The sequence below is a fragment of the Heloderma suspectum genome, chromosome 2 (genome assembly GCF_057233095.1).
Source record: "Heloderma suspectum isolate Gila_16-S chromosome 2, 16-S_ref, whole genome shotgun sequence".
In the NCBI taxonomy this organism is placed as follows: Eukaryota; Metazoa; Chordata; class Lepidosauria; order Squamata; family Helodermatidae; genus Heloderma; species Heloderma suspectum.
Genome location: NC_139459.1, coordinates 39200519 through 39225480, shown reverse-complemented (window position 1 = coordinate 39225480; position 24962 = coordinate 39200519). Strand labels below are relative to the sequence as shown.

Sequence of the window (24962 nt, the reverse complement as noted above, 5' to 3'; positions counted from 1 at the left end):
GGCTGATAACAGACATCTGCCTCTTCTGAGATGGAGTACCAAATCTATACTAGACTTTAAATGTCAACACCTCTAAAAAGAGCAGAGGGCATGTTAATTATCAGGAACTCTAAAAGAGTGGATTATTTATTTATTTATTTATTTATTATTAAATTTATTAATCACCCATCTGGCTGGTCACCCAACCACTCTTGGCGATGTACAGCATATAATAAAACAGTTTAAAACAATAAAATTCTACAATAAAAACATTTTCTAAAATACCCTAACCCACCCCAAATGCCTGCCTGAACAACCACGTTTTTAATGCACGGCGGAAGCTCATTAAAGAGGGGGCATGGTGGAGTTTAGGGGCCACGGTGGCTTAGTGGTTAAGACGCTGAACTGCAGACTGGAAGGTCGGCAGGTCAGCAGTTTGAGACCTGAGTGCTGCGTGACGGAGTGAGCTACCGTCTTCAGTCCTAGCTTCTGCCAACCTAGCAGTTCGAAAGCAAGAAATTGCAAGTAGATAAATAGGTACCGCCTCGGCGGGAAATTTAACAGCGTTCTGTGCATCTCGGTGTTCAGTCATGCTGGCCACATGACCACGGAAGTGTCTTCGGACAGCGCTGGCTCTTTGGCTTAGAAACGGGGATGAGCACCGCACCCTAGAGTCGGATACGACTGGTTGTGGACACCTTTACCTTTTTTTTATGGTGGAGTTCCCTAGGGAGGGAGTTCCACAGAGTGGGGGCCACCACAGAAAAGGCCCTCTCCCTAGTCCCCACCAGTCTAGCTGTCCTGGCTGATGGGACAGAGAGAAGGCCATCCGAGGCTGATCTTGTTAAGTAGCCTGTCTGGTGTTGCTGGAGGCACTCCTTAAGATAGGCTGGGCCGGAACCATATAGGGTTTTAAAGGTCAAAACCAACACCTTGAATTTGGCCCGGAAAACAGCTGGTAACCAGTGCAACTCCTTCAGCACTGGAGTGATGTGATCTCGCCAGCCGCTGCCTTTAATCAGGCGAGCCGCCACATTCTGTACCAGCTGCAGCTTCCGAACTGTCTTCAGGGGTAACCCCATGTAGAGTGCATTACAGTAGTCTAAACGAGAGGAGACCAGGGCATGTACTACCGATGGGAGCAGATGGTTGGGAAGGAAGGGGCACAGCCGCCGTATCAGATGGAGTTGATACAGCGCTGTCTGGCTCACAGCTGACACCTGAGCCTCCATGGACAGCTGGGAGTCCAAAATGACCCCCAGGCTGCCGACCTGGTCTTTCAAGGGTAGCTGTACCCCATTCAACACCAGGTCAACATCCCCCAGCCTCCTCTTGTCTCCCACCAAAAGTACCTCGGTCTTGTCAGGGTTCAGCTTCAGCTTATTCCTCCCCATCCAGTCACTCACTGTCTCCAGACATTTGGACAGGGATTTTACGGCCAACCTTGGTGAAGATTTGAACGAGAGGTAGAGCTGCGTGTCATCTGCATATTGATGACACCGCACCCCAAACCTCCTGGTGATAGCCCCCAGCGGCTTCACACAGATGTTAAATAGCATCAGGGAGAGGATGTGGCATATTATGATGCATTGTCGGCCAACCTGTTTTCAAAGCTTATCCTTGCTTCCATCTGCTATTCTCATCATTCCCTCTATTTCCAGTGTTCAGACACGAGTACCATTGTTTAGCCAAAACGGCATCCACACACAAGAGGGAGAGAGGTATCAGCAGGCCTGGGGGAAATCCAAGGTTTGAAGAAATTCAGAAAACAATTTAAGGTGCAATCCTATACATGTTTAGACAGAAAAAAGGCCTACAACTCACAGCATGCCCTAGCCAGAATGCTGAGAGTTACAGGCCATTTTTGTCTAAACATGTATTGGATTGTGGCCTGTTGGAAAGCAAAAACAGGGGGAATAGCCTCATGAGGACTGAGCATGCTCAGTTACCATGGAACACTAATTGACTGTGGGGTGGGGCATTGAGTGGGAGTGTGAATGGAACGGAGTATCCTGAAGAAGGGGACTGAAAAGGAACACTCCATACTGTAACATGTTTTGGCTTCTAAGATGATTCATATGTTTCAGAGACTACTTGCTGAAGCTTGCTCTGGTCAGATTTAAAATAGGAACCTAAAAGTTAAAATATATATATTGGGTTGCTCATAAAATTAGCATGTTTGGTATATTAACTGTAAAGGCATAGCTTATTCAGGCAATAATTACAACTCTGCTGAGTTTTCTTTTACATGATTTTAATTTATTAATTTTATGAGCAAACCCAAGTTCTTCATAGTACCTTTTATGTTACTGAAGTAACAAAATGACATTAGATTTGTAAACAGTGCTAAAAAATAAGTACTGCATATAGTTCAATTTTTCCCACATTTCCTTTCCCCCCAGGAGAAACAGGAAAAAAAAATCCTGGAAACAGGAAACAGGAAAAAAAAAATTCCTCCCCCCCCCCCCCCCGCCCCGGTTTAAAAATTTCCAGAAATGTTACATTTCTAGGCACACTGTCATTATCTCTTTGTTGACCAAAAGACTGATAAACACAATGGAGACTGTACCCAAACTTGTTCTTATTTGGGGAATACATTCAGTCAAACAATACTTAATGAGGAAGGAGTTGGAAAATATAATAAAGGAATAGTCCCCTGAAGTATTACTTGTGTTGTGCGGTTTGTTAAAAAATATAATGTGTCTCATTCTGTATTGCCCTGGCCGTGGGTGCTGACCTCTTAATTTAGAGGTGCCAAGATGCTGATAAATCAGATCCAGGTTTACTGGTAAAGGAGTACTTTATTGAGTAACTTACAGCACACAGGCGGACCCAGTGGTTGGATTAGACAGCTTCTCTGAACCACAAGCCATGGGGTACAATGAGTTTTATACAATACATGTTAGCAATAAAGCAGCTTAAACTAGCAAGCACTCCTAGCGTTCATTCCCAACATAGACTAGAAGCGTTTGGTTCTCAAGCACAACTACCTAAGATAAACAAACTTTGTTTCCCAGCCACATCTTGATTAGACACTCTACTCATTAGTATGGAATGTGCTGGGGTTGTTATTGGTCTTTTACTCATCTTCACATGCTCAGAGGCTCACTAGCAAGGGAATTGCAACAATAATGAACTTAAGCAAGCATTATGGATCTCTAGGCCCCTCTAACACTACAAATGACTTGGCTACGCTCCTTGGGCCAATACACACGCATAAATATTGCAGGCATTGGGTTGTATCCAGCGGTGACTATGCACTAGGGGAAAGTGGTTATGCACATGCAAGGCAGGGTATTTAAGTTTTGCCAATCCCCCCTACATATCCAGCCCTCTGTACAATATCCCATGCTGTTCTGGAGGATCCCCTATTCCTCAGGGGCAAGTTTCGGGAGGTCATGGGTGGTGGAGGTTGGGGAAAATCAGGTGCTTTGTTTTTCACTAGCACAAGCCCACCATTGGATACAACCCATCGTTAAGCAACAATATATTCAGCAATACTGATGTGTACCACTGCAACTAATTTGACATTCCACACTTGGCAAATGAGGCATTGTATAATCCAGCTGCGTTATGCAACTCGCATAGTATAAATCCCCCCCCGTCTCCCTGGTGAAGTTGTTCCAGGACTTTATTGAGGACTAGTTGGACCCTGCATAGCAGATTGGGTGCTCTCCTTCCAGCAGAACTACATAACCAATTTCATGACATCAGTGTGCCATACAAGAGAATGTTGCTGGGGCTGAGCAGAGCATGGGCAAAAAAGGACCAACCAGTGCTGCTCTAGAGCCTGTGATGGCACCCCTAATCCAGTCTTATGGTCTGCTGTTCTTGCCTTCGGCTTATAGAATCACAGTTGGCCAATTTACAGTTCTATCGGTAATTATAAACTAATGTGAAAACAGGAATAGGTTGGAGAGCCTCCTGTTGCTAATAGTGTTCTGTGTTTAACAGAACATAACTTGTCCTGTTGATGCTATAGTTTCTCTTTTCCTAATTAGTCTAGCTGTACCTGAAACAAATCCTTTAAAATCCCACCCCTCTCATTTGTTCATGGATTAGCTAGCAAACTGAATTTCATGAACCCTGGCAAGGGACATTATCACCCTAGTTTCAGAAACTTAAAAAAAAAAAGAAAAAGCTGGAATAAGATTGCCTGCAGTGATGACCTACTTAGAAAAATCTTCTAGCTCCAACTCACTGAAGAAATCCAAGAATTCAGTTTCTGTGTTTCCATGTGGGGAAAAACCCCTAAGGAAATGTATCCACCGTTGACCTATAATTTGACTGATCCCACAATCAGGGCTGAAACCTTGTGTCAAGTTAGGCAACACAGATTCATTGTATGAGCAATTGATTTTAGTAGGATTTTGAAGCAAGCAAATAGATGCAGTGCTATACTCTTGGATCTAATCCATGTAGTCACACAACGGTACCATCTCAAAATGCAAGTGGAAGAGTCACTTATTTGAACGCATCCCCCCATCAGAATCTGGCCTCTCCCTGACGTACAAGTTTCTATGTGTAGGGGAGTGGTGTGATGGGGTGGGGGGCTGAACAAAAATCCCTTATATGTGTTCTGTGATGGACCAATCATGCGGAGGACAGTACCATGACCCTGAATCTGACTTTTGAAGCTTTGTGAAAATTGCTTCTCTTTCTTCAGTTATTAATAAGTCCTTAAAGACTTGGATGGCATTATCCTTCATGCTGGAACTGTCTGTCTTCACTGCTTAAGCTCGAGGGTGCTTCCACATAAAGGGCTTCTAGGGCTACCAATCAGAAGGAATGATGCAGCTATTCCATCTTTTATTCTTTAATGGAATTTCTGCATTAAGAAAAAGACAGAAGGAATGGTGGGAAAACACAGGGCTGGCGGGGTTACGATTAGAAGGTGATGTCATCTTGACACCCTGCAAACCTACGTGCATGAGGCAGGGTGACAGTGTTATAAAAGCCTTGTCTGGAAGTACCCTAACCATTCTGGATCATATTTCAATTGTTTCCTAATTTTCAGTATGATTAGCTTGTTTTCTCTAGGGAAAAGCATGATGGGACCCACTAAATGCATGTGTAGTCCATTTTAGAAGCAATAATTTTGTGTGAGGGATGCGAGGGAAGGGAATAAATACTTTCAGGATTGAGAAATGCACCCAGCATTGATAGTGTTAACTGCTCATTTGGAACAAAACCTTAGGAAATCCCTTGGGATTCCATGGCCCATCGAAAATCTCTTGGACAGACACTTCCTTTCACTTGAGTTCATCTGACAGCTCACTTTAGAATCCTCCCTTTAGATGGCCCTAAACTTTGTGCATATGACTGAAGCCATTAATGTCAAGGCATACACATGGGTCATTACTCTTCTGCTACTGTTGGTTTGAACCAGTTCAAGTCTCTTCCTTTCCTCCCTGTTTTATTTAATTGGTGATCAGAAAGAAGCAGTAAGGGGTAGGAGGGAGCTCAATGCCTCAGGCTGAAAGTTGGTGACATTTTCACTTGTTGGCAGCAGTCTGATCAGGATTCTCAGCTGTTTCCAGTAGGTTCGCCAGCCTGTTCTAAAAGGCTGAAGAAAGAAAGAGAACAACCATACTGAACAAAACATAAATGCAGTCAGTCTTATTGCAGCCCCCCCACCCCCGTTTGTAAAATTAACACAAGCCATTAAATATTACAAATGGGTGCATACGCTTCTTACATTTTCTGGACCTGCACTATGATTTCTGGTTTTTAAAAAATATTAATTTAGTTCTGTCTGGCAAAGTCTTCTTCTGGTCACTTACTTGCTACTGAAGTTGGCTTAAGGACCAAATGTTTTAGTGAACACATTAAAAGAACTCATAATTTTTGTTCACTTCAGAGGCAGTGTTAGTATGATAGTTTGAATTTGGCGCAGGGGCTCAAATCCCTGCTCAGAAATGAAGGTAATTTCTTGCCCTCTCAGCTTAATCTATCCTAAACAGTTGCTGGGAATATAAAATGAAGTAAGGAAATTCTGTAACCTTTGTGCACTTAGGATAGAAGAAAAAAATGTTTTGTTTTTTAAAAAAGCAGTTGAAATGTTCAGGTCGTTTTATATCAAAGTCGTTAGTCTTATAACTCTGTGTGGAGGTCACTCATATTTCTGTCTTGGGGCTCAATCCTATCTGAACTCAGAGGTTGACGGGCATTCAGCGCAGGGTGGGAGGAGCACAGAGGCAATCATCACCTCCGCGCACCTCTCGCCCTGCATTTTCACTAGACGGGTGATTTTACCCATCTAGCTGGGGCTGGGTAGAGCAGGAGGGAAGGAGGCTGGGTTGGCCAGAGGATTCTATGTAAACCAGCTGCCCTGGTCCCTTCCCCGCCCACAAAAATGCCCCCTTTCCCTCCTCTCTGAGCTCGCTTTTGTGAGCTCGTAGAAGCAGCCGGCGCAGATCTCTCAGAGCGGGAGGAGCAGGGAGCTCAGTCTCCTGGATCCGAGGTCAGAGTGCTGTCCAGGAATCAGAACTATCCTATGGCCCCCCAGGCTCTATGTAGAGGCCATAGGATTGCTCTCTTACAGATGGTAAAATTAGGTTGAGAGTGAATGAGCTGTCTAAGGCAGAGATGGGGAACATGTGGCTCTCCAGATGTGTTGGGCTGCAGTTCCTATTATCTCTCACCATTGGCTGTTCTCTCTAGGGCTGATGGGAGTTGGAGCTCAACAACATCTGGAGAACCACACATCCCCCAGACCTGGCTTAAGGCCATAGCAAACCTATAGCTAATCTTACATTTGAAGCCAGCTTTTATCTATTCAACCATGTTGGCTGGGCTCTCTCTGTGTGTGTGTGTGTGTGTGTGTGTGTGTCCCCTGTCCCTTTTACTCCTGTGATTTGTAAATTAAATTGAAGGACATTTTGTGAAAAGTTGTGTTTGGATTGGTACTGCATTTTTTCAAGACTTCTCTAATAAACAAATAGATTATAGATTGTCTCTCCTTCCTTTCAAAGACAAACAGCATGAAGTGGAAATCCCATCGCCAACACAGAAAGAGAAAGAGAAGAAGAAACGGCCTATGTCTCAGATCAGTGGAGTGAAGAAACTGATGCACAGTTCCAGCTTAACAAATTCCAGCATCCCCAAATTTGGAGTTAAAACTGACCAAGAAGATATTCTGGCCAAGGTAAGAGCAATGCAGAAATATGTCATGCCGTGCCATTAGTTCACATTTATGGCTTTTTTCACACAAATATTTACACATCACTGCATGTGTAAGAGAGAGAGAGAGAGAGAGAGGGAGGGAGAGAGAGAGATTCTCTCTCTCTCTCTCTCTCTCTCTCTCTCACTCACACACACACACACACACACACACAATTCAAAGCCAGATGTGGATTCTGACTCATTTTATGCTAGCGCAGACTACAATGAACAGTGTGATCATTAGAACTACATGAGTGGAGCAGTAATTGGAAAATGAAACCTGCAGTGTGCATGCTGAGCTTGTGAATCTGTAGGATTTCAACACAAATCAGATGGTATGCTTGTACCAAAGGAAAAATAATGAAGAATGCAGCAGGCTTTTCCCCTTTGATCATTCTGGCACTCGGAACATGCACAAAAAGTGAGATAGCCAAAGGATTATAGGAGGCTTCCCATGTGTCTCCTCCTGCTATTGCTGAGTATCAGGGTAATAGTGAAGCAGTGTTCAGTTCAGTTCATGCAAAATGCTCTTACTACTTCTCCCTGTTTATAAAGTCTAGAAAATTGGTTGCTGAGATGTTGAATATGAACAAGATTAGTAGCAGCAGCCCAATATTGTTGTTTCAAATAACCTCCATTGGAAAACAGGTATTAGATTCTGTTTCCTGTTTGTTTTTTATATTAGGAACTAGAAGATGTAAACAAATGGGGCCTCCAGGTGTTTAAAATAGCTGAATTATCTGGGAATCGACCTCTGACAGTCATCATGTACACCATTTTCCAGGTATGTTTAACAGGAGAGAGCTTTCCCAATTTTTATTTTTTATTTTTTTGTGCCCCTAGCATGTATTGTAAAGGGTATTGATTTTTCTGTCTTTAACTCCAGGAACGGGAATTATTAAAAACATTTAAAATTCCACCAGACATGTTAATAACTTACTTGATGACACTGGAGGATCATTACCATGCAGATGTGGCATATCACAACAACATACATGCTGCAGATGTTGTGCAGTCTACACACGTGCTGTTGTCAACCCCAGCTTTAGAGGTAGGTCTGCCATATGGCAAAGGATGCAGAAACGCGAACTTGTGGAGTAGATAGCACAGCCATGAATTTTTTGGCTCAGATATATACTCAGCTTATTAATATGAAATGCTACAGCAACATTTTACATCCACAGTAACTTTAGCACATTCCCTATACCACACTATTTGTTTACAAGATATCCTTATTCGTTTTTTTACTATAGTACAGCCAAATGAATACGCTTTCATTTCTTGACAGAAACATTGACTTTGTTTGGATGTGCTTTTCTCTGAACTGAATGTTTAATAGTCATGTTTTATATAACTCACAAAATTCCCAAACAGTCCCATACTTCATTTTTGATGTATGAACAAAAGCAACATTAAAATTTAGGTATCTCTGCTTAAAGAGCCAGTGTGGTGTAGTGGCGAGAGTGTTGGACTGGTAACCAGGAGATCCGGGTTCTAGTCCCCACTCGGCCATGGCAGCTCACAGGGTGACTTTGGGCCTGTCACAGACTCTTAGCCCAACCTACCTCACAAGGTTGTTGTTGTGAGGATAAAATGGAGAGGAGGAGGCTAATGTAAGCTGCCCTGGGTTCCTCGCAAGAGGAAAAAAGGTGGGATATAAATGCAATAAACAAACAAACAAATTGGGAGTAATCTGTAGAAGTTTTAACACATTAGGATTAGCTGAATGTGAAAAGTCCAGTTTAAATTGAAGGAGTTTAAGCATCTAATTGTGTGTTTAAAAGAAGCTGAGTCAAGCAGAGTTAACTGCCTCTGGATTAGCCTCACTTTGGCAGGGAAGGAGACATTGCTGCCTACAAACAAACAAACAAACATATAAATAAATAAATAAATGCTTTATTAACTTATAATATCGGCATATTACTTATGCTCTGAGTAAGACTAGCCATGCCAGGAAACAGTTCCAGAGCAGCATCGCAAGCCAGGACTACAAACATATATATCTAATGCAAATGTTTAGGATTTGACTAATGTTGGGATGGGATTATTGAAATGGCTAATTTTAGTGGTATTGTCAGACTCAATACATTTATTGTGAGACTTAAATTTTGTCATCCTGGTTTCAAACTATGCACTAAGCTGTCTTATGCACTAATTGGACACTTTGAAAATAAAATGGCTTGACAGGAGGAATAGAAACCATGACAACTTCCAAATATCTGGTGAGTCATTATCCAGAACCTTTTGGAAGCTTATACTTTAATCAGCTCTTCTAAGGGAGGAGTGAATATAGGTTGGTCTCTGAGTTATGTGTTGTACCTTTACGATGATCCCCACCCTCATTTAGTTCTCAATGCACTTGCCTTTTACTTAAAAGTCATTTTCTCCGTTAGGTAATTTCTTTCAGTCTCACTCCATCACTCACACCCTTTCCTTCCTGCTTTCCCTTAGGCTGTGTTCACGGACCTAGAGATTCTGGCTGCTATTTTTGCCAGTGCAATACATGATGTCGATCATCCTGGGGTTTCAAACCAATTTCTTATCAACACGAGTAAGTGTGGTTTATTTCTGATAACACTGAGAACCTGTGTAATTGGCATTGCCATTCTGGATGCAGAAAACAGAGAGTAATGTCTTTTGTTCCTTTTATGGCTTTTGGGGTGTAGCCAGCTTCTCTCTATGTTCTGCCGCCACCCTGTAAAAGTGTCTGCCCAGGGGCTTCCCCAGCCCAGTGGTTCTCTGGGGGAAAAGGGGCCCAGAGGGGTGGGTTTTCTTACTCAGCAAGGCTTGATATTGTCATACCTCTGCAAATGATCTGGCTATGGGCTCCAGGCAGCCCTGTAGGAACAGTAAGCTTCCCAGGGGCAGTTTCTGCTGCTAAGCATCTTGTCTCACTCTCTCTCCTCTTTTCCTGATGGTGGTGATACCTAAGGGATGAGATTCAACTGGAGGACCCTTCGCCCTGGTTTGAGCCTGGCTCCTCTGTTTTCCTTTGTCGCTCTGGCTCACATGGAATTTGATACCTCACCTTACTTCTAGCTTCTCTTCCACTGCCATTTATGATTGCTCCCTAATGATAGAAAAATGAGCAGTCCAGATAAGCACAGTGTGAGGCTCACTTGGTGTAGAATTCTGTATCATTTCAAGTAAAGAAATGGCATCTTTTGTGCCAAACTGTGAGCTTTCTAAGAAAAAAAATGATTAGGTAAAGAACAAGATGTGGCCTTTAAAGAAGTAGGAAAATGGAGAAGAGTGTAAGCAACTTCTAGAGCTTGGTTCCCTCCTATCTCATCTGCAGTAAAGTTTATTCATTCTCCCAGTATATATAGTTAAACGTTGCAGCCTCCTGCCACCAGTCACTATGGCCTAGTTCTCAAGCCCAAACTACACATGATGTTGCATGTCATTTTTCATGAACTTTTCTCTCTCTTTTTTTAACCAAATACCGCCACGGAGGCAACAGTCTGAAGTAGGTACTGGCCAGAAACAAGTTTATTGCCTTGGTGAGAACTAGGCATAACTACACCACACCCACACACCATACACACACATATACATACAGACATAGATACACATGCAATATGTATAAACACACACGTAGTTTCTAGCAAACACATACACATCTCTTCGAGCCAGCAATACAGTGCCAAGATTCAGCACAACATCCTGGTATAAAGCAGAAATTCCAGATTCGACTCTATTTTAAAAACACACCAAATTACTTGTTTCAGCTAAGATCCTGAACCTTACTTGCATTTATTTTAGTGTTTATTTTATTTATTATATTTGTGTACTGCCCAGTAGCCAAAGCATTTGAAAATGCTTAGGTATATTTTAATGGACCTTGGCCTACCTTCTGGTGAAATGCAATTTGATGAGTCATCCACAAGGAGGAGGATTGGGAGTTTAATTTAGAGAGTGTCCGAAGCTGTATTGATACCAAATGCACTTTCAGAACCCCACAGGGGTGCAAGCTGAATACAAAATGTCACAAAATATTTAAAATTAGTGAAAACTAGGAGGACGGAACCAACTCTTTCCTTGGCAGCGCTTAATAGTATCGTTACTTTACAGTGGTACTGTTTTAACATATGTACAAAGTGCCAGAAAAAAATATTTAACTTGGGTCTGGACTTCTGAATCTTGGAAATCCTTTTCATTGTCACTGGGAAAACTGTATTTTTCAAACCATCTGATCCTTCATGGATTGCCTAATTCAAGGGAGAGAGGCATATTAAAAGTTTTTAATTCCTCTCTGCCTCCCCCAGTTACCAGTTCAAATCAGGCCTCATTGAGTATGGCAAATGGCTGTGGCTGTCCAATACATCCTCATGGACTGTTATAAATCTTTAGTGCAGATGTTGCTAAGATGGTTTATACACACACACACACACACACACACACACACTCAGCTGTAGTGGGAAACCACTAATGTGGAGGGGCAGGGGGCTTCTCCCACCTGCTCATTCTGCCCTGCAACCCTTCCCACCAGTAGGTTATTTTCACCACTTTCCTCCCAGCTAGTCTGAAGTTGTAAATAAGCCTAGTGGTGGAGGGAAAGGTTGCAGGGGAAGATAGGTCTTAAAGAGTAGAAATAATATCTTAAATATCTATTTAAGATTTCGAGAGTAAGCCTTTGGCTACTAGACACTGTCTAGAGGGCCATAGGATTTTTCGGTTTCTAGGTACCAAGCTTGGAGCTAGGCTCCGAGTTCGGTTCCCAAAAAACATGCTCCCTACCCCCTTGTACCTGTCATGGTTCTCTCTGCACTGGCTGCTTCTCCATGCTCACAAACAGAGCCTGGAGAGAGCAAAAAGGGGGTGATCCTGGGGGAGGGGAGGAGACCATGGAAGCCTCCTTATGAGGCTTCCTATGTGCCATGCAGCCTCCTCCTTCCCACTCCAACGTCCCCAGCTAGACATACAAAATCACACGTCTAGCTGAAAATGCAGGGCAGCTAGAGCACAGACGTGAGGATCCCTTCCATGCTCCAGCTGCCCTTCATAGGATATTGACTATCTTCGATAGAGATATCAACTCTCTTCATAGGGTTGCGCCCTTAATATCTTAAATATCTAAAGGTCTTTAAGCGGCAAACTCTCCCAAGAGAGTGAACAGTACTAACCTCTTACGTAGCATCAGTTCCAGCTCAAGTTCCAGACGGAACCCCATGCTGGAACTAGTGGTGAATGGGACTAGGGTTGGGCAAAAATGATGGTGATAGGAATGTTCCTGACCTAATACCTCTTCACCCCAACCCACTGAACCTTTCACACAACTTGCATCCAAGGATCTCCATGAAGTTACCCACTTTGGACATCCCACAGATGTTTGGTGCTTGGGTTGGATGGAGGTGCATAAGTACAGTATGTTACATGGGTGGGGGTGGTCCAGAAGCCTGAGAGACCCTGGACTGCATTATCAGGGCAGGGCATTGTTCATAAATGGAAGGTTTTACTAACTTGGTTTTCGAGTCATCCAAATAGTGTGTGTGTAGGAATAAGCTTTCACCTGCCTCCATAAGAATTCTTGGTTGTTAAGCAATACATGCAACCAACACACAAAATGCTAATTTGTTCAAAACATCCTTTCACATACTCTTTCCTGAGTATGTGGCATCTTGCCACATCATGATGACCAGATAATGAGTAGAAGTAATACAAAATGAGTAAAGTAATACAAAACTCTGAAAGTTGAAGGATTTTATGAATTAGTCATTCAGTGTGGGAGGTTGCTTTTCTAAAAAGTAGAGCTTTCTAATATTGTTTTGATGCTTAAACCTATCAGATGCAATTATGTGATAAAGGGGATTCCATTGGCAAAGAAAATCTTTCTCCTCTCTCTCCCCTGTCATGTTGTGCTTTGGGAGAGAAAGAGCTAGAAAGAGAGTTTCTTTGGTCACGTGTTTGGTACAGGAGAGTCATACTGCAGGAGAATAAATGGAAGTACAACTGCTTCTGCATATAGTCCTGTTGAGCTGCAGAGGTTTTATGGCTAAACTTAAAAAAATATATAAATATAAAAGGATAGTCAGCAGAGCACACTGATACACAGCTAGCCTTAGGACATGGAAAGTATAATAAACAGAAAGTAATACCAACATGTGACAAGTAGTATTTTATCCAAAAGCATCTAGACTGGTTTGAGGGAATGAAATCTAGCTGTGTGTTTTCCTAAATGCAACTGAGCATCTCATTAGGGAAGCCTAAGTAAATGTGTTTCTTTCCATGGGCGTTCCAAGATGCTGTGCATGAGCTCCACTTGATTTCTTGATCATGTACGGACTGAGATAAACACATGCTTCCCTTGGCAGAGATTGTACTCAGATAGCAAAGGACTTTTCTCTGCAGTTCTTGGCAGCAGTGAACTAGTAACTGCCTTTGGGTAAGCTAGTAACTGCCTTTGGGGACAAGCTGGTGTTAGGAAAGGACACACGTACAACATGGAGATGAGCAGGTTCTTTTCTAAATGCTCAGCCTGTGTCTAAATGCCAGTTGGAAGAACTTCGTATATTTAAGAAAAGACCACAAGCCAGTGAAAGAGAGAAACTCCACTCCAGGGACGAGTGGCACTGGTTTACAAGGAGATAATTACAGTGCAGTTGGTAGACCCCAAAACAATGGTAAAGGAGCAGGTTGTTGATTCCGTGTGCTTGGCTCTACAGCTTGACAAAGATGTCAATGGCAGAAGTGGAGGCAGCAGGGAGACGTCTGCCTCTTCTGACATGATGTACATGCAAGGCAGTCTTTGGGGGAAAGTTCCATGATTTGTTTGCAGATACACTAAGCCTTTGCTGCAAAATTTGATGATCAGCCTTAATTTCCTGATATTTTCACCTAGCTTTTGGAATTTTTCCAAGTTCTTTTCTTCTGGAGGACAATGCAGGCAAATTTGGCTACATGCAGCCTGAACCCAGTTTGTGAGCGGGGGGAGGTGTTTTGATGTTTGGGGCATTTGACACATACCAGCCATCACACCACAAAAAGAGACATGTGTCCAAGGCTGCTGAAGAGAAGGCCTGTGCTGTTCCAACCATTTAAATTATACATTGAGTTCATTTTGGATGCCTTAAGAATGTGAGAGAGAAAAAAAAACATGTCTAGGGAAAGGGATACAGGCTTTCTTAACATATGTTCCTTGCACTGTCTTGCAGACTCCGAGCTCGCCTTGATGTACAATGATTCCTCAGTCTTGGAAAACCATCATTTAGCTGTGGGCTTCAAGTTACTGCAGGAGGAGAATTGTGACATTTTCCAAAATTTGACAAAAAAGCAGAGGCAATCGCTGAGGAAGATGGTCATTGACATTGTAAGTTGCCATTTGAATTTAATACCCTACTTCTGCACTGCACGCAGCTCAAGTTTGCAAAGATAAAATGCAGATAAACTTTTTAATGGCAGGCTGCATGGTATTTAAAACCAGAATAGCACATAGTAGAAGGTGCTATTTCGGAAGCATTGTGTTTTTACTCTATTTTAATGGGGCAGATTCTGAGCAGCTTGTCTGCCTTGCAGCTCAGAGTTAGGGTTATTGGGCAGGAATTGGACTTCTTTTGCATTTGACCTCCTACTCTGAAAAAATGCTGCTGAGTTCTGGGTGAGCCCTGTCAACAGAACTTGGGCTGCATAGTGCCTGCCCCTAGGTTTTGACCTCACCTGGCACACCCAGAGACCATTCCTTTTGCACTCACAAAACGTTGTGCACTTGGTGTCTCCAAAAAGTCTAGAACCAACAAAAAGGGGAAACCCCACAGGATTTGCCAGAAAAGCCAAAGGTTAGAAAAAAGGATGCTTAATGCAATAAAAGAACTTTGACATGTTTCAGACCCTCAGGTTCTTCTTCAGGGTACTCTTAAAAAACAATATGTAATGCTTATACATTCAAATGTCCACCATTGTATATCACATAAATCATACACATGTGCATCGTCATATAGAATTATAAATTTTTAAAAGTTTAATATATCAAGAATGAGAGCCTCAAAACATGCAAACTATTTATAGACATTCACAATGTAAACTCCACATCAGCCCATAACAAATTTGGGATGTTGATAGTTTTAATTATCTGTCGTTTTCTCTTCTTCTCCAAGGTGCTTGCAACAGACATGTCTAAACATATGAATCTTTTAGCTGATTTGAAAACGATGGTTGAAACCAAGAAAGTGACTAGCTCTGGAGTTCTGCTTCTTGATAACTATTCAGACAGGATTCAGGTAAGATGCTGTATGTTACAAAAAGGGGTTGTCTCTCTTCTCCCCATCATATGTCTTCCAGTAGACCTACATGCCGTGCTTTCTAGATTGGTTGCTATTCCCACCTGTAACAACCTTCTCTTCCAAGTTTTGATTATGCCTATTATCGGTTATGCCTTTGAGAGTGGCCAAGTTATGTTGCTCTGACTAACTCCCACCTTTCTTTGAAACTAATCAGTCTTGCACTTACAACATTTTTGGTCTTTTAGTATAGGCAGAAGCTACAGATGTGAGATAATTGGGAGGCTATTAATGTCAGTGTGAAAAACACACAGCACATCATCCCTTTGCTGTTCAGAATAAACCTTGCACTCCATGTATTTTCGAGATTCTGCTTTCACGCCTGCCAAATGTGCAAATGGGAAAAGGGCTTTATCTCCAGTGGAATAACACCACAGGTTCTCTAAAGAAAAAAATATCTGTGTATTTTAGGTTCTACAAAATATGGTACACTGTGCAGATCTAAGCAATCCAACAAAGCCACTTCAGCTGTATCGCCAATGGACAGATCGCATAATGGAAGAATTCTTTCGTCAGGGAGATCGGGAAAGAGAGAGGGGCATGGAGATAAGTCCCATGTGTGATAAGCACAATGCATCAGTAGAAAAATCACAGGTATTTCATACAGAGGGATAAGATGGCAATATGCTGTGTTGTTAACAGAACACTAAATACCTTTTAGTTAACAGAATCGTAACTCTATGTTATATTTCCATTTAAAACATTTGTTTAAATATTTACAGCAAAAGTAAACAAAGATGTATTTTCGGAGATACAGTCAGTGGGTTTTATTATAATGATCAGGGATCCACAAATACACCCACCAGCCCACCACTGGCGTGTGCATCTTTTGCTCTGGCCATAGCACAGAATAAAGGAGAGCCCTCATCTTTCCTGTGTCTCGGGAGGTGTGAGGACTCGCTGTGATTCCAGGCTGAATTCAGAAGCTTGGGAAAATGGCAGGGACTCCCTGATGCTGCGCTGAACCTTGGACACACCGGGAGAGCCATGAGGCTTCTCGCTGCTTTCTGAGAGTCCTAATGCAATAGGCCCAAGCTCCCATTCCTCTCCACAGTTGTGCTGTGTCTTGAGCACAATGGGAGAGGTAGGGTCATGGTGAGAACAAATGTTGGCTGTTTGCCAATGTAAGTCAAGATTTTTTGACCTCTGACAATAAGAACATAAGAAGAGCCAGGCTGGATCAGACCAAGGGTTCCTCTAGTCCAGCATTTGGTTCACACAGTGGCCAACCAGCTGTCGAGCAGGGACCCACAAGCAGGACATAAGTGCAACAGCACCCTCCCACCCATGTTCTCTTACAACTGGTGTATGTAGGCACACTGCCTCTGATACTGGAGGTAGCCTGGAGCCAGCAGGACTAGTAGCCATTGATCACTTGATCCTCAAAGATAATGTTCTTCTGCCAGATAGGATGCAGGAAATAGAAGAAGGGTGGGATGTAGAATGCCTCTCTTAGGGTTTCTTTTCCATTCAGTTAATTTTAATAGACAGATCAGCAAAGTCAATTCCTTCATCTTTTGGAATAACATCTCCCTCTTCGTTTTGCATTATCACAGGTGGGTTTTATAGACTATATTGTTCACCCTCTCTGGGAGACCTGGGCAGACCTTGTACACCCAGATGCCCAGGACATCTTAGACACGTTGGAGGACAATCGTGAATGGTACCAGAGCACAATCCCACAGAGTCCTTCTCCTGCCCCGGATGACCAAGAGGAGGGTAGACAGGGCCAAACAGAAAAATTCCAGTTTGAACTAACCCTGGAGGAAGATGGTGAATCAGACACAGAAAAGGACAGTGGAAGCCAAGTGGAAGAAGATACCAGCTGCAGTGACTCCAAGACTCTTTGCACCCAAGACTCAGAATCCACTGAAATTCCACTTGATGAACAAGTGGGAGAGGAAGTAGTGGAGGAAGAAGAAGAGGCGGAGAGCCAGACAGAACCTTGTGTGCTAGAAGAACGGTCTCCTGACACGTAACAGTACGATGGCTTCGGAGCTCTCTTTGTTCTCCTCTCTCTCTTTCTCTCTTTTTTAAAAAATGAAATGGTTTCCCAAGTGCATGTCACACGGCACAACCATGGTCGCACCTACCGTCATCTGCCAGAGATGTTTTGTTGATCAAAAACTGACCTTGACTACTCAGTTTGGCACTCAGGAATATTGTAACCAGAATTGTTCATCTCCATGGCATCAGAGAGCAAGGAAGACACCTGCAAAGAACAGTTTAAAAAGAGTTCAACTTGGCAGATAGGATCAGAGGGTGTGTCTACTCCAAGCTGTTTTCAAAAGGAGTAAAGGCTGGTCCAAAGCTAGCGTGTGTGCGTGCGTGTGTGTGTGTGTGTTTGTTTTGTATTGGATTTTAATTTAATGAGAGAGGCAATTAGTAGCATACATTACCAGAATCTAAAGAAAGCGGCCAGCGAGTGAACCAAGGTTTCTAGTGGAAAAATAAATGCACTCAGTTAATGGGACACAACACGAATCTGTTACCAGTAGGAAGATGAAGCTGTGGAAATCACATAATTTTCTAATTTCAAGTCTTCCTGACACATGACTGAAAAAAGTGTAGCTCAGTGGGTTGCACTGACGTCTGCATTTTGTATAATATGTAAAACCGAAATCTTTTTGTAGAGTTTACTTTTATTATTAAATGTATTGAGGTATTATATTTAAAAGAATGCAACACCCTCAGAACTTCATCTGCCACTGGTTCTTTCTCCTCCCCACCCCCAAAAGAGTAACTTGCAAGTTTTCAATACAAATATATGCTACACTGGATAAATCAAATTTTGCACTTAGATTTTCGTAGCAATTCATCCAGCTGTTATAACTTGTTTTCTAGACCAATTAGATCTATAAAATCCTCTTTTCATCCCCTCCCCTTCTGTGTTGCAGAAAACACTTTGTTGGCATTAATTTCTGGCTTTTTTTTCCATTGTAATTTTTCAAGAGCAGCAATACATCATCTGTGACGAAGTCTTTGTCCTCAGACGTGGCTGAGTCCTGCACACCTAGACTTCATGGTTGTGGGCTTACTGTGCTGAACCAAAAAAATTCTTTCTGAAATCTAGTGGACCACTAGAGTAGCAGTTCCCCCAAATTTGGGTTGCGACCCGTTGGTGTATGGCAGGAGGCCTGAGGCTGGCGCACCAGGCTCCCAACAGTAGGTGCAATGGGGTCCAGAGAGTGGAAGGTGATGACAACTAATAGGGTCAGCAGTCGGGACTTTGAGAAGGCTCCAAAACAGAGATAGAACTCCATTGGCAACTTTTAAGCATAGCCAGTATGAATGTGACACGAACATTTTTTATTTTCTAATTAAATTATTCCTGTTTCCATGAGGCCGTTTCCAACTGTGTATGTGTCATCGTTAATAGTTTGCCCCAGAGATGTGCTGTGACAGCAAATAAATACTTAAGATGGGAGATGTACAGACTGCTGTGAAAACACAGCACTGCAGACTACATTTGTACAATGAATGAAAGCAGGAGTGTGCACAAACTATTCCTAGTGGAATGTCTATTGTGTTGTGTCAGAAACAGCCTGGGCCATCCCACCCCCTGCCCTTCATCTGTTTTGTCACCCTTGATGGCTTTTTGTAAGGTCTGGGCAGGAAACACTGTGTTCAAGGTTAGCCCAATTAGGGCCTTTTTAAAAAGTGTAGCTTTTGACCTTGATTACAGCAAGACTTATAGCATTAGTTTTAAAAATGTGTATGAACATCTGCCAGAATCTTATGGAAAGGACCCTGCATTTTTGTCTGATCAGTGATTTTGGATTTTTGTAAAAGGCTTATTTTTCTCATGATGCTGCCCTGTTGAGAGGTTACATCTAGAATTAAACCATTAATGGTCATCTGTGTGGTGGGAAATGCATTGCCCTATAAAATGGGCAGGTTGAGAAAAGCATTTGCAGAACAAAGTATAGGCTCCAGTCCACCACAGAATTATGTGCCAATAAGGCTATTGATATTAATGGGATGAAGTAGGATTAACTCTGTGTTGGATTGTGACCTTAGTGTGCAACTAATACAATGTGTGGAAAAGCCATGCACAGTGGCACAGATACCAGGTGCAGATTCGTGTTCGCATTCACTGATGTGGGGCAAGGTCACCTGACCTGTGCCATGGTTGCCGTGCTTACATTGTACAGATTGTACTCGTAAGTATGACTACATCTGGATCTAACCCAATGTAATTAGTTAGCTTGAACAAGGAGTGTTGGGGACATACCTAAGTATCAGGTTTTTAGTGAAAAGCACTGATTGATGAGGATTTTTTTAAAATGTGCATTTTAATGTGTCCAATCTACCTTTTAGCTCTCGATGGCTTGTACTGAAAAAAATACTAACTGGGGACGCAAGTGAAAGAATTTTACCATGTTATTGTCAGCATAGGCTCATATCCTCCCTGTCGCTACTTCGACATTTGTTCAGTCCCGAAGAGTGCCTGGAATCTTAATGAAAAAAGCAATATCAATTCCAAAAATCAATATGGATCTGGAAGGGTATTTTATCTGCACTAAGGGTTTAATCATATGAAGTGGGGTGCCCTCTAGCTTGATCCAGCAAGAGACTTAAGTATTGGGGAAAGACCTGCATCTATGGGGGTCTGGCGCCATGCACTTCACTTTAAGCACATGATTACCTTTGATTATTAATGGGACTTCCCAGATGCTTAACTTAAGGTAGCATTCGTGCATTGCTGGATCAAAGTTATCATGCACCCTGTAAGATTAAACTCTAATAGAAAATGGAGAAACACAACCATGTTGTGTGAAACACATCCATACACATGGACAATCAAATGGTAGAAGAATAATTTTTAGAGCCAGGGATCGAATGCACTGTACAATCTTTTTGGGTTTTATTTTGCCAAAGTGTGCTTGAGCATCGCACACTGCTTTAAAAAAATACTGTTGATAAGTGACTTTACATGTTTTCTGAGGGGTTTTTTGCCATAAGAAAAATGCAATGAACTGGTTACTGTATAGAGAGGGGGAAAAGAGAGAGAGAGGAACCTGAATTTGCATCTATACTTTAGCTTGCAAGTTACTGTTCTCAGTAATACTGTGTCTGTTTCCTTTTAATTTTGGTTTTATGTCATTGTTCTTAAAAAATGTGATCAGACAATATAGGTAGAACAAATAGCATTCACAAGTTTTTTAAAAAAAAATTGAGAATGAAATGAATTTTACAGAAAACTTTGACAATTCTTTGAAAATGCATTTATTTATTTTTATTTGTGCCATGCATTTTTTCTCACCAAATGACCTTACTTGTAATAAGTCTTGTTTGTCTCTGTTTACAACCATGTATTTATTGTATTGTATATACTGTAATGTTAATTGTAAATTATATGTTCTTATTATAACATCATCCTTGCCGGGGTGGTGTTGCTATATTTGGAAACTCTTGGTGAGAGAATTAATATTGTGTATACATACTCCCCTTGTACATTTTTCCCTCCTGTAATATATCCTATATCACCTTAGAGCTTGTTTATGGAAGAGTTGAGAAAAAAATATAAAATACATAGATATATAAATTAAAAGCTGCAGGTCTTTGGTCCCAGGGCTGTGCCTTAAACTTCAAACAATATTTTCTTCTGTTTTGCTGCATTTGAAAGAAAGGTCGTTGTGGCACATGGGCTGGGCATATTTCCACCGCCCTTTTGGTTTTTTCTAAGGGACATGGGTCACGGCCCTATGAAGGTTTTCCCCTATTTTAATGGGCTTTATCTAGGATCCCATTGGAAGTCCAAATGCTAACATACTTGAGCAGAAGTGCCACTTGCCTGCTGGGAGCACATTCTCTTTCAAAACATGTCTTAAGGGATCATTTTATCCATTCTTCCCCTTTCTTAAAAACCAACCAAAACATGCAACCATCATTTAATCAGCAAAGATAGACACTATCCAGTGGGAACATCTGCCCAAGCCCCATTGAAAAAAGCTAGCTATTCATTTCAAGGCAGCGTACATAGGTAGATTTGTAGCCATTATTATTAATACGGCAACTCTCCCGATTAGACCCACGTTTCTACTGTATCGTAAAACACAACCTCTTTCCCCTCCAACACTAATATTAAGTGTCTCAAGCAGCCCAAGCTTGCTCCTGTATAAATGGATCTGTGGATGTATGTGTCGCATGCGTATAATGAACGACTGTAGCCCCTTAGGTTTTTAAACACTTAACCATTCGGTTTTGCAAAACTTTGCAGTGTCCTGAAATGTGTCTTGCTGCTGTTCTTGATTACGTAATGTTGTAGTATCAGATACCTCGTCACCATTCCATTAATGCCCAGCCCTTGTAGCATGTGACTGTTCAGTGAAAGGAGAGATTCTTTTTCAAGGAAAAACAGAGCCTCCTTCTTGACACAAACTGTAGATTTTAGCAGCCCTGGCCCAAAGGAATACGATTGCTTTTGTTTTAAACAGTATAAAAGGGACACTATAACAACAGAATTACTGAACAATGTTTTTGTTTTCAGTTTGGTTTTGTTTCCTTTGGGTATGTCTTTAGAGTGGCAAAGTGTGTGAACATTGCAAATAATTCAATGGTTTCTTAGCCTCTCTTACAGCCTATGGGATAGTACTGTACGTCAAATACCTTCATATGAAATTTTTATATGCAATGGAAATAAAAGCATGGGTTGATTCTGCCTAGATACTATACTTGACCATCTTTTTGCAAATAAATTTATCTTACACTACTAATTGCCCATCAGTAATAAGATTTATTTAATAAGATTTGGCAAAAGAAAACAAATTGAATTGTGCACTTGTGTCTAAAAACAGTTACACACTATGAACTCATCTGAAGCAAAAGTTGCAAACAACGCACCCTCTTGTTGAGTGAACGCATAAGGAAGAAACTTTGGAACAATTTAAGAACTATAAAAACAAATAGCAAGGAAAGGCAAAATGTAAGTTTCTACCATGAATGGCCAACAAAATGGACTAAACTCTGTATTACTGTAAGGAACAGACTAGTTGTATAAACCATTCTTTAACTGGATGTCATATTAAAGGTTCACAAATGGTTATATAACGTGGTATAAAAGTGCACAAACTCTTCTCCATACACTCACAGAAGACTATCATCTACATGGCATTCAGCCAAATCTCTCTCTAAGGTTGGGTCCAGACCTGCTATTCTGTGACTGAAGGTGCACCTTCTGTTTTTAAATGGGATCTAGTGGAGGCTTCCATTGGTGGAAGGGAAGGATGCATTTTTTAGGCGAATTCCCCCTCCACCCTGCAGTTCATAGAACAGATGGCAACTTGGAGTATTTAAGAGAGAACCTTTGTTGGTTTTTGTTCAATCTCGTGCTAGGATGGGCCCATTCAGACACCAATCTGGACCTTCTAGAAAACTCTTGCAGACTAGGAGCACCAGCCCTCTCACCGATGTCTGGTGTTTACTTATTTACTTGGTATCCTGCCTTTCCACCAAAAATGGCACTCAAGACTGTGAACAATAATAAAATAGAGATTAAAAACAATCTCTTAATTAAAACATAACTAAACAAATCAATTAAAAGTAAAAGGAACAGACTCGTGGGAGGGCTGGGTGACCTTGCTCCCTGTAGAACAAAATTGCCTTTTGTGAAGCCACCAGCCAATACATTGATCCCATTGTTCTTCTGTGAGATACTTCATTCAGTCACACAGCATTGTAAGAGCTGGGGAAAGAAAACGAGGGTAGGAGATGGCAGGCTGACCATCCTGCTGGCATAATGGCAAGATCTGGTGCAGTGTAGCAGTTGTATCCAGATTGAAGCTGGATCGACTGCGTTGGCAGAAGTGGATTTTCCCACCCCCTCCTTCCCATGGCAGCCCCTTGAAAATGCTGCACAGAGAGGCAGGAGACCCTGCTGAATGGGGGGAGTTAGGTGTGTGTGGGGATCCCCAAAAATCAGGCAGCAGGACCTTTTGCAAATGGAGACCTTCCTCTTATGGAAGGCAGATCCTGGATTTAACCTAGTGAAAGGCAGCTACTCTATTACTTCTGCTGCTGCTCTGCTGAGCACCTCTTGCTTTGAATGCTCCAAAGAGACCAGTCTGGAATTCAGCTCTTCTCTCTCATGCACAAACTCAGCCTCCAGCTTTCAGCTAGCTAGCTTTTGATCTCCTTCCACAGCAGACATTCTTCTCTTTCCTTTAGTTCTTGCTCATGGCTGGCTTGGACTTGAAGTCATCTCTCCTGTAGCTCTTTCCCTGCTAAGCCTTGAGAAAGGCAATGTGATGTAGCTGCAAAAAAGGCAAATGCTATTTTGGACTGCTTTAATAGAAGCATAGCTTCCAAATCCCGGGAAGTGCCAGTTCCCCTCTACTCAGCACTGGTTAGGCCTCATCTGGAGTACTGTGTCCACTTCTGGGCACCACACTTTTAAGAAGGATGCAGACAAGCTGGAGAGGGTTCAGAGGAGGGCAACGAAGATGATCAGGGGACTGGAAACAAAGCCCTATGAGGAGAGACTGAAAGAACACGCCATGTTTAGCCTTGAGAAGGGAAGACTGAGGGGAGATAGGATAGTGCTCTTCAAGTACTTGAAAGGTTGTCACGGAGAGGAAGGCCAGGATCTCGTCTCGATCATCCCGGAGTGCAGGACACGGAATCATGGGCTCAAGTTCTAGGAAGCCAGATTCCAGCTGAACATCAGGAAAAACTTCCTGACTGTTAGAGCAATACGACAATGGAACCAATTACCTAGGGAGGTGGTGGGCTCTCCCACACTGGAGGCATTCAAAATGAGGCTGGACAGCCACCTGTCAGGGATGCTCTGACTTGGATTCCTGCATTGAGAGGGCGTTGGACTTGGTTGTCTTGTAGGCCCCCTCCAACCCTACTATTCTATGATTCTATGAAAGGCAGGAGGAGACTGCCAGGGATAATTCAATGTGTGCTCCACATACAAAGACCTGCCCTTGTTGGCAACATTGGAATAGAGCAAGTTTGTTCTCTTCCTGTGGAATTCTTTTCAAATCCACACTTCCTCTGTTTCAGAAAGAAAGCATACTTGGCGGGGGAAAACAGTCCCTTTAGTGCTGGGGGATGTCTTCCTCAACCTTGAGCACAACAACGGAACCACGGCAGCTCCTCTAGCCGTCTGTTGCAGGTTTGGATGAAAGAGATAAAAAGTCTGCCGGGAGGGCTGAAGGGCTCATTAGCTCCTTTGGCCTGAGAGGTGAAGCGGCTGCACATTGAGCAATCTGAAAAGCAGAAGGTCTCAAGGAGGGCCTAGCTTGATAAGCCCCTGCAGGCGATGTGGCTAAGTGTGGGTGGGAATGAATCCAAGGAAGGAACATCTTCACCCTGGTCTCTCATCATCTGAGAACCAAAAAATGGGGAGAGCTGTAGCACAGGGGGCTGCTAATTTGTTCAGACTAAGCACTCTCAGCCTGCACAGTGCCTGGATGTGAACCTGTATGCAAGCCCTGTCTGAGCTGCTCTAAACCTTTCAAAGGAGAGAGGGAGGGATTATTTATTTATTTATTACATTTATATCCCGCCTTTTTTCCTCCTTAAGGAACCCAA

At 42.4% G+C, this 24962-nt stretch overlaps 1 protein-coding gene across 2 annotated transcripts in view; it reads left to right on the top strand.

Moving 5' to 3' along the window:
- Positions 1–22127, top strand: part of PDE4D (phosphodiesterase 4D) — a 1044072-nt gene extending 1021945 nt beyond the window's left edge. For both annotated transcript variants that reach the window (XM_084833299.1, XM_084833300.1), the window contains 8 exons: positions 6954–7126; positions 7829–7927; positions 8030–8194; positions 9595–9694; positions 14298–14452; positions 15237–15359; positions 15831–16013; positions 16976–22127. In XM_084833299.1, coding sequence (XP_084689425.1) covers positions 6954–7126; positions 7829–7927; positions 8030–8194; positions 9595–9694; positions 14298–14452; positions 15237–15359; positions 15831–16013; positions 16976–17398 — 1421 coding nt within the window. In that variant the 3' untranslated portion in view covers positions 17399–22127. The remainder of the gene's footprint in view (positions 1–6953; positions 7127–7828; positions 7928–8029; positions 8195–9594; positions 9695–14297; positions 14453–15236; positions 15360–15830; positions 16014–16975) is intronic.
- Positions 22128–24962: the final 2835 nt, after the last annotated feature.